Source organism: Chelonia mydas, chromosome 4 (assembly GCF_015237465.2).
Source record: "Chelonia mydas isolate rCheMyd1 chromosome 4, rCheMyd1.pri.v2, whole genome shotgun sequence".
NCBI classification, from domain to species: domain Eukaryota; kingdom Metazoa; phylum Chordata; order Testudines; family Cheloniidae; genus Chelonia; species Chelonia mydas.
This window is the reverse complement of record NC_057852.1, coordinates 111,504,727-111,515,408: the sequence shown is the minus strand read 5'-3', so window position 1 is coordinate 111,515,408 and position 10,682 is coordinate 111,504,727. Positions and strand designations below refer to the sequence as shown.

The following is a 10,682-nucleotide window of genomic DNA, read 5'->3' as shown; positions in this document are numbered from 1 at the left end:
ATATCCTATCCCTACCCTCCAGCGCATCTACCTCTCCTCCCAGTTTAGTGTCATCTGAAAACTTGATGAGGGTGCAATCCACACCATTCTCCAGATCATTAAATGAAGATATTGAACAAAACCAGCCCCAGGACCGACCCTTGGGGCACTCCACTTGACACCGGCTGCCAACTAGACATGGAGCCATTGATCAATACCCGTTGAGCCCGACGATCTAGCCAGCTTTCTATCCACCTTATAGTCCATTCATCCAGCCCATACTTCTTTAACTTGCTGGCAAGAATACTGTGGGAGACCGTATCAAAAGCTTTGCTAAAGTCAAGGAACAACACGTCCACCGCTTTCCCCTCATCCACAGGGCCAGTTATTTCATCATAGAAGGCAATTAGATTAGTCAGGCATGATTTGCCCTTAGTGAATCCATGATGACTGTTCCTGATCACTTTCCTCTCCTCTAAGTGCTTCAGAATTGATTCCTTGAGGACCTGCTCCATGATTTTTCCAGGGACTGAGGTGAGGCTGACTGGCCTGTAGTTCCCCGGATCCTCCTCCTTCCCTTTTGATACTTCTGAATATCCTGTCCAAACCACTTCACTTTTTGTTACCACTGCCATTAGGATCCTAGAATGCTTATTAATGCAATAAAATATTGTGTATGAATTTCCATTAACGTTGTGATACAAATTCAGCAAAATAAAGAAGTCCAGGAAAGCCAGGAGTATACCGCATGTCATCCAATATTGAGGAACAATGGGATGCAATAAAACAAGATGATAAAGGTCATGATCATTGTGGCATGTTACTGAAAGCCATATGGTAGGTTTCTGGTTTACTTTCCTGTTTTTGATGGTTTGTGTAATAAGATTGTTTACTCCACCCATCCCATCTGAAGCCAGCTGAAATGATCCCAATCAACAGTAATAACAAATCTGATTTCTGTGAAAGAATCTACCTATGTTACCAGTGACAGGATTGTATCCCAAAGTATCTGCACAGGAAAGCTGGATGCCCTAAGTTTTATCCCACAGAGAAGGCTCAGATATGGTAAAATAATTAATGTATGTATGTATTTGTATGGCATCTAATCCCAAAATATCTCCATGAACCCCCTGATTTGTTAGGATTCCTTCTTTTTGTTTCCATAAAACTGATACAATTTTTAAAAAGGCAGTTATGTATGAACACTTAACACATTTCTGTGCTGCATTAAAATATACTGAATATTGAAATACTGAAACAGCATGATTTGCCCCCCCCCCCCAAAGGGAAGCTGGCAGGAAGAGCAACAAAGGTATTTTTTGCTCCTCTTAGAAACAAGGTAACTGATAACTGACATATTTTAAGGGAGTTTTTCAAAAACATCTGCCTTGGTTTGAGAAGCTGTTTTAAGACCCAGCCAAGAGAACATTATCTGACAAAAGTAATAAACATCAAAATAGGGGTTTGCAACAGAAATATTGCAGCAATGTGTAAAACAATATCATTACTTGTTCCAGACAACTACTTTATAAAGCAGCTTCTTTATTGTATCACCTTTTCCAGTCATTTGTATATTTTTTAGGAAAATAACCAATCTTTGGAGTAATTTAATAAAGTCCTGTGTAAGTAAAACATAATACACACACCAGGGAAAAACAGTCATAACAAGGTTCACTGCAGAGCTTCAATATGTAGGTAGGTATCTTCCCATTGAACAGTTTCCAGAGGAACCCACTGTTCAATTTAAAAAATGATTACCAGTCTAATTAGTGAGCTCATTCTTCAAGAGTAGTTTCAAACTTTACCAATGATAATTGCAACTGTGTACATTCCTATGAGAAAGGTGCAAACTCTCAGGAAAATAAACTATCCTTATACTGTAGGCTGAAGGAAAGTAGGTTAGATAAATTCCTTGAAACCGGTGATTATATTGCTAGCAATATAGGCTGTACTGTTCAAGCCTATAATTGGGGCACAGGGATTAATCAATAATGCAGAATTCTGCAATAATAATGAATAGATAGGAGAGAAGGCAAGCTAGAAAAATTCTTACATATGATCTGGCTTTATAGGGAAACAATTGTTGTTAAGAGTCACTGTATTTATAAAATGAAGTAATGGCACTGAAGAATTAAGCTTCTTCCACCTTTGAGGATTTTATAGAAGCTGAGAATATTTTTTTAAATGACATTCACAGAAATATATAGGTCTCTGCTTCTTATAAAATTGTGTCATTTGAGGCATAAGCTCTCTGGACTGACCTGGTAAGCTTACTGCTGCTTCAGCTAAAAATAGTCTTCAGAATGTATTTACTGGGAACTGTTGGTAAGTTTTAATGGTCAAACCTTAAAACATGAATTATTAAGTCCCACATCCAAATAAATTATAAAATATTTTATAATTTAAGAAAAAATTAGCACTGTAATACTGTAACATTTTCTAGTGAAAGCTTGGAAAAAGCATCCAGATCTACTATACATAAGTTTTTTCACCATATAAGCAAAAACCCCAATATTATGGATGTAAACCGTTTTAAAATAAATATATGCACTAAATTTAGTCCAATGTGATTTGACACAGTTGAGATATAGGATTTTATAACTGAAATGCTGATTCTTAACTCTAGTATTGCTGGCAAGACACTATGATGTCTAAACAAACACCTTAAATTTCATGCTGTTCAAGTCTTTGGCAAACCTTAGAGCAGAACACAATAAAGCCTCACTGTTAAATTCTCAGGGGCTCCCACTGGATTCTTCCCACAGACAATATACAATCCAACTTTGTTGATCAGAACAGTGAAAGTTTGTTTCTCCCCCATATTATGTCAAAGAGGAATATAAAAAAACCCAACTAATACACCATTACAATTATTTATTAACAGAGGTTTTTTTAACACCCGATGTTAAAGGTGCTATATATAAACTGCAGAAGACTAAGAAAACCACCTTATATACTACAAAACAAAAAACAAGGAGGCAAATTTCAGATCAGGAGAATTAACATTAATCCCACTTACAGAATGAAAAGCTGCCTGAAATCTTCCTATCTTCATTACAATTTTAAGTAATTGTACCTGCTGCATGTCATATTTTGCCCACTTTTCTATAAGAGTTCAATGGAATATTCCGTATGAAACGTCAGTATTGTCAGAGCTCAAGCCAAATGTGAAATATCAGCATTTACAAGAAGGTGTTCCTCTAAATGCGCACGTTCATGCACACAAAGTCAGTACTAGTTCTCATTTTTGCTTCCCTACCTCCTTTCCAATACCCTGGTGGAATTTTATTGTAGTGGAGAATATTTAGGTCTGTGAAGGATGAAGCACTGAATAATGGAAAATGAATTCTTCTGTTTACAGAATTGTGCTCCAGCTGCTAGGTGTATGCTCGCAGTCCTAACATGTGAACCAAAGCATACTTAGTATGTGGTACAGTTTGTGGTAAAGGTACTGTTGAACAGCAGACTGAATATTAAGTTTAATCTGGAAACAGTTTCCTTTTCACTGATCATCTGAACAAGCAGTTAAACTTACCTTGAGTAGATTTAAATTTGCTTTGGGGTTTGCTAGGTGGTTTGCCTGGGGTGCTAGTAGGGGGAGGACTGAACAACTTCTCTTCCATTTTTGCCTCCTTTACATATTGGCATGACTTGCCCAACAACACAATGCTGTTAAGGACTTTTAGTGAAATTAACCTGAAAGATAAAAGGGTACATTTACATGTTTGCATTAGTGGATGTTCATATAAAAACAGTTTCATGTATGGTTTCTGCTATTTGGAAGGTATTTAATTTGTTAGCTAATCCTTCCAACTGTAAGGCTTTTTCTTGTGTCTTATAGAGAAAAAGCCCCCCCCCAAAAGGCAGCACAATAATTTGGTTTTAGGCTCAATGTTTTAATGTAAAGGGTTTCATAGGGTAGAAATTTCAAATGTTTCTAGAAGTCATTTGGATCCTAATATCAGTATTTTAGTTACTTAATATCAGTGTTTCATGGATCAGCTATGGGAATTTCAGTAAATTTTCAATACACTCAGTATCTAAACATCTACTTTGAAGAGCATATCAAAAATAACAGCAAGTCTGTGATGGCTTTGAAGCATCTCTAATAACAACTACTATGTGGAGCTTTCGAACTTTGAACCACCATGGGCCACACAAGGAGTTAAAAGACTACACCTAATTTCCATAAAATGGCCAAATTGCAGTAGCCCTCAGGTGTGTGGTCCACAGAGTCTACAAGTCCCATCATGCAATATTCCATTTCTATCTGAGTAGCCAGGCTGGGAGTAACATGACCCAGTAGATAGTGGAGACCTAGATTCTTTCGTGCCTCTGCCACAGATTTGCTGTGTGAACTATGGCACATCACTTGGCTCTCTCTACCTCAGTTTTCCCATCTGTAAAACGGGAAAGAGGCTTTTTTACCATTGTACAGTGCTTTGAGATTTGCAGATGAAAAGCACTTTATGAAAGCTAATTACTACTATTATTGACAGAACATCACATGCTAGGACCTTTAATATTTTTAGACTACGCCTCCATATTGAAGATGAAGGCAGCTGTGATTTAGAGCTTTGATTTACAGGCTAGTTTGATGGTTCCATGCTATTCTGGGCTCAGAATTTGAGTCTCCGGAACTTGTTTCTCACTCAAGGAGCTGCAAGAGTACCTTTTATTTCTCTCATTAGATAGCTCTGCAGCAGTTGTGATAGGGTTTGGATGGAGCCCTATATCCCTACTCAACATTAGGATAGTAAATAGGTAGAGAAGAATGTGGGAACCCACTGATTATGGAAATCTTAATAGACATTGTGATAATCTAAATTCAGAAAATTTGCTGGAAAAAGTGAACGTTTTCAAATTAAAAGCCTTAGCGCAGGTCTAACTTGTGCATTATAAAGAGATCAAAATATACTTCAGTAGCAACGCAACTATCACACAATGCATTAACACAAATCATGTCAAAAAGAGAAAAATGTAGCATACAACATTTCTCTCTCAAAAGTATTTTTATGTAATACATTTTCCTGTAAAAGTAAGTCTGTTTGAGGGATAGGAGGATATGCAGAGCAGACAATCTTCAGTATTTAAAAAGGAACCTCTCACTTTGGTACCCAAGCAACCACAAACTAGACGAAATTAGATTCCCCCAGGTCTGTAACTGTGGTTCTATAAGGTCCCTTCTATTAGGGTAAGAGAATAAGGGTGATGTCGTGGTGGGCATCTGCTAGAAACCACCAGACCAGGAGGATGAGGTAGATGAGGCTTTTTTTGGACAACTAACGGAAGTTTGCAGGTCAAAGGCCCTGGTTCTCAAGGGGGACTTCAATCACCCTGACATCTGCTGGAAGAGCAATACAGCAGTACACAGACAATCCAGGACGTTTTTGGAAAGTATTGGGGACAACTTCCTGGTGCAAGTGTTGGAGGAACCAACTAGAGGCTGTGCTCCTCTCAACCTACTGCTCACAAAGAGGGAAGAATTGGTAGGGGAAGTAGAAGTGGGTGTCAACCTGGGAAGCAGTGACCATGAGATGGTCGAGTTCAGGATCCTGCCAAAAGGAAGGAAGGAGAGCAGCAGAATATGGACCCTGGACTTCAGAAAAGCAGACTGATGCCCTCAAGGCACTGATAGGCAGGATCCCCTAGGAGACTAATATGAGGGGGAAAAGAGTCCAGGAGAGCTGGCTGTATTTTAAAGAAGCCTTATTGAGGGCACAGGAACAAACCATCTCGAAGTGCAGAAAGAATAGCAAATATGATTTAGTTGGGGTTGGTCCTGCTTTGAGCAGGGGGTTGGACTAGAAGACCTCCTGAGGTCTCTTCCAACCCTAATCTTCTATGATAATAGTTTTTCTTTCTACAAAGACATGTCCCTTGCTTTCTCTCCCCATACCGCCTTTCCAAAAACAAGATACTTTCACAGATATGTACTATTATTTTGAAAAATGAAGGGTTCAGGGCCTAATCCAATTCAATGAGAGTTGGATCATGATGTTGGTGGGTTACAACCCACCCAACTGATGTATTAATTCCAGATTTTCATCATGGATTACATAGCAGCTTCCAACTTTTCTTCTGTCACAGGGCTTTGGGTTTTTAACTACTGGGAGGGCAGAAGTGGGTCAGATTAGTTTACTGTGAATAACTGAAAAATCATATAAAATTAAATCAAAACGCAAATTACAAATATTGGGTAAAACTTAATATTTTTTATTACATTTAACTATGTAACTAAATAAAGAATTATTGTTTCACCCCATCAGAACAATTTCCTCCTTATTTTAGTCTAAATCCTTTGTGATAAAATCTTAAAGCATTATCTAGGCAGTGTTTCTCATATGTCTGTATTATACCTAAATTCTGTCTCTCATATTGCAAATAATTCCACTTATGTAGATTATAATTACAGACACTGAAAGCAGTGTGCAGAACTTGGAATTACTCAGAGGATTTAGGAGATCACAGCAAAAGAATAAAGTCCATTCTCACTTTGAAATTCATATCATATGACAAAATCTAATCTAATAAACTAAATCCAAAGAAGAAACAGGTCACAGCTATCTTTATTCATGTTTACTTAACACATCACTATAGACTGTCTCGTGCCATTTTGAAGGTCAGTGTCCCATTTGGAGCAGAATTGGCAAGTTGAAGTCAGGTGTTTTATTGGTGCAATTTGTTTATTTACAAAGTGTGCACAGGTCCTGTTTCCTTGAATTGGGGTGGTAACAAAACACAGACATAACTCCCTTCCTGCAGAAACCACAGACCGGGCACTTCTGCCCTGTACCCAGGATTCCTGCACTTTGTCTCTCTCTAAGGCCGTACTCAAGTTTTACTGCTGAACACAGAGGGTATGTCTTTTGAGTATGTCCACGCAGCAAAGAATCACAGAATATCAGGGTTGGAAGGGACTTCAGGAGGTCATCTAGTCCAACCCCTTGCTCAAAGCAGGACCAATCCCCAATTTTTGCCCCAGATCCCTAAATTGCCCCACTCACAACCCTGGGTTCAGCAGGCCAATGCTGAAACCACCGAGCTATCCCGGGTCTGGCCTGTGCCAGCTGACTTGGGCTCTCGGGCTGTGGGGCTGTTTCATTGCTGTGAAGACTTCCGGGCTTGGGCTGAAGCCTGAGCTCTGGGACCCTCCCACCTCTCAGGGCTCTAGAGCCCAGGCTCCAGCCCGAGCCCAGATGTCTACACAGCAGTGAAACAGCTCCACAGCCTGAGCCCTGATGGCCCTAATTGGCTGGTACAGGCCAGCTATGGGTTTCTCTTTGCTGTGTAGAAATACCCTTTGTGACCCTGGGAGCCCTTCAAAGCCAGCTGGCTGAGGGGTTTCACCCCAAACTGTAACTCACATCAGGCCTGACACACACTGCCTCAAACTGGTGTCATAATATATATATATCTAAAAAGTGTCACAAATTGTATATGAACTGGTGACATGCAGGTCCTGGAAATCATTGTATGATGTACGTATGGGTTGGGTACAAAGTTATAGATGTGTGTTGGAAATGTGTTCTTAAAATTTGTGTTGAAAGACAGAGCATAAAACTCAATCTGCCCTAGACAAAGGAATGTGTATTCACCAGTCTGACTGGCTTGGTTACCAGCAGAAGACAATGGAAGCACATTTACATATAAGGTAAACAAAGCCATCAAGCTAAATGAGCAGGGGAAAAGAGTGTTTAACAATCATGCTGAGGACAGAATCTGCACCCCAAGAAGCCTTCCTGTCTCTTGAGGTAAAGACAATGGAGTGTGAGTCATATAAGGTGACAAAAAAGATTTTTTAGTTATCCATCACTGAGAGGACAACAGGGTACAGTACCTGGGAAAGCTGGATCCTCTTGGCCTGAAAGGCAAGAGCTGCTGGAAACTTTATATAGTGAGAAACTGCTTAGTCAAAATTGTAACTTGCTAAAATTAAGTTTTACTCACTAGAAAGCATGTTTTGTTTTGTTTGTAACCAGACCAATCTCTTTAATTCTTGCCTAGTATCACTTAAATCTCTGTATTCAAACTTTTTCTTGTTTTGTTACAAAACTATCACAGTGCTGGTATATTAAATTGGGAGTCTTCAGCTAAACCAACTGGCAGAGTCCTGAAGAGTTTGCTGGCCTAATACACAGTTGAGCAACAGCAAAACTCTCATTTGCTGAGGCAGAAGGAAAACACAGTGGCTCACAATTCTGGGTGTCCTGAGCAAGATGTCAGTCTTCTCTGCAGAATTAACTTGGTTTTGCCTAGCCTGGGTGTGGACACATTGCAAAGACACACTCAAGTTACAATGTCCTCACTGGTGCTGTGCTTACCAGTGAGAGTTGCTAGGACTTCTGTTGGCATATCTCAGTTTTGTGCTGTAGTAAGCTGAGATGCTAACTGTTGGAGAATTTTTAGAAGGCACTGAAGGACTATCAGCATTCAAAGGGTTTATCTTGCATCCTCACTGCAAAGTGGGCTGGTAACCAGCCCATATGAAAGCAGCGCCCAGGCTTTAGTCTATGCCACCAGACAGGCCAACTAGCTGGGCCTGAAAGCACCACTCAGCTTGGGTCAGAGGATTTTATATGTGGATGTAAGAATCTGAGTAAGAATCTGGGTTAATGTTACAGTGAAAACATGCCCAGATATTCTTCTAAACTTGCCCCAGCCCCTGAGTTTTATATCTGGGAAACCGCTAGCCCAAGCACAGACGCCAACTTTCCAAAGTGCCGGGGTGGAGGGGGGGGCTCTGAGTCAACTCCTGGCTCTGCCCCAGACCCCACCCCGCCTCTTCCCGCCCCCACTCCACACTGCCCCTGTCTTTTCCCACACAGGTCCGCCCCCTCCCCTGAGTGCGCTGCATCCTCCCTCTCCCCTGCCCCAGACCCTCCTGCCTGCATGAAACAGCTGATCATGGCAGGTGGGAGGTGCTGATGCACAGGGTCCGCCAGTGGGCGGGAGGCGCTGGGGGTGGGGTGGGGAGCTGATAGAGGAGCTGCCAGTGGGTGCTCATTACCTACCATTTTCCCCCATGGGTGCTCCACCGCAGAGCACCCACAGAGTTAGCACCTATGAGCCCAAGGCTACTTACTGAGACCACATGGGCTAGAAAGGAGAGTCTGGGAATCTACCCTCCTTCTGTGCAGTAGCTCTGCAATAGGTAGGAACCTTAAGGCTTCACCCATACAATACCCTTAATGACTCTCTGGGTGTGGTTACTGCTTGACATCTTTAGCTCTTTCCAGAGGGAGTTTATCCATATGCTTCAATAATCCCCAATATGCAAGGCAGCACTGTTTGTCATATGATCTTTCAATTTAAAATCTTTTTTTCCCCAAGTTCCTCAGTTTAGCAGTTGAGTGGTATTCAGTCACTGAATACAGTCGTGGTCATTAGCAGTTACATGTCTACTTTGCACACTATAAAAATTTATTTCAATTTTAGTTTTTAAATGCACTAGCATTTTGTATTTACTTGCAGCCTTATTTATTAGTTAAAAATTGTTTCAGGTGGGAAATGACCAAAATGTCCCCTTAAACTCAAATGAGGCATGCAACTACCTTATCGCGAATGCAGAAGTGCAGCATAGAGAAACTACAAGTATCACAGCAACCTCCACTTGGATTTAGATTAAATGTATGTGAGGACCTATGTTTTCTAAGGGCAGCACTTGTGTGCTCAAGATCAGGGTGACTACCATTTGCTTCATTCTATCCAAATTTGATGTAGTCCTCGAGCTCCTGGTCAACTGCCAAAGTCATCCCCAGCTGAGAAAAGTTTCTATGCCTCTGGTTTAAGCAAACACATCATTATTAATTATTGTACAAGATTCTGTGAGGTCTTATGATAAGCTAATCACTGTATTAAATAGCTATTATTATAAATAACTTCTGAAAATGTAAAATAACCCAAGTTTAATTCAAATAAGAAATATATAAAACACTCCTTATACCCTATTTGACCCAGACATGAAGGATAATACAAGTATTATCCTTTGCAGTCTCACCCAATTTAAAAAAAAACAAAACAAAACAAAACCCCTACAATCACTCTTTGCACCCTTCTCCTCCCTTTTAAACTCTGGTCTCATTTTGTTGACCATAATCATAACAACTTCTCACTAACTGAAAAGGAAGGCTCTGAAACCGATGCAAATGTTTATCTGCAAATTGCTCAGGAGTGGATGCTCAGAGTGCATGGCTGTTATTTTTAGATCCAACTATGACTGTTCTGCAATGCCTTTTATATAAATTTCACACCTATTGGGCTCCATGGAGAAGTGACTGTATTATGTTTGTACCTTAAAACATCAACAGAGCAAATTATTTCTTACAATCATTTAAACAGTAAATACTGTTCAATATTTGCTTCTTTTGTGTTCCACTTACCCACAATAGAAGAGAACAACACAGGCATAAGCCAAGACTCCTTGTACTTTTATTGAGCTTGTTACGACTCTGATGAGCTGTTTTAAAAATAAAAGTTAAACACTTCAGGCACATAGATTAATAATTAATACAATATTTAAAGAGGGCATTTACATTGAGTCAAGTTTGTGACAAAAATGAGAACATTTATACTAAGAAGAATTAACTTTGTAATGGTCTGTATTCCTCTTGATATTGCTAATTATTCAAGAACTGTCTGAATAAATATTACATGAGTATCTGCTATTACTTGACTATGCAATAGAGTTGTAATTCTAGTAG

The 10,682-nt window shown here is 39.9% G+C and overlaps 1 protein-coding gene across 4 annotated transcripts in view; it reads right to left on the bottom strand.

Annotated features, from left to right (window-relative positions):
• The window catches only part of TAPT1 (transmembrane anterior posterior transformation 1), a 93,241-nt gene that overhangs the window by 7,720 nt on the left and 74,839 nt on the right, over positions 1-10,682 (bottom strand). For all 4 annotated transcript variants that reach the window (XM_037898028.2, XM_037898025.2, XM_037898026.2 and 1 more), the window contains 2 exons: positions 10,362-10,438; positions 3,515-3,675 (listed from right to left, as the gene is read on the bottom strand). In XM_037898028.2, coding sequence (XP_037753956.1) covers positions 3,515-3,675; positions 10,362-10,438 — 238 coding nt within the window. The remainder of the gene's footprint in view (positions 1-3,514; positions 3,676-10,361; positions 10,439-10,682) is intronic.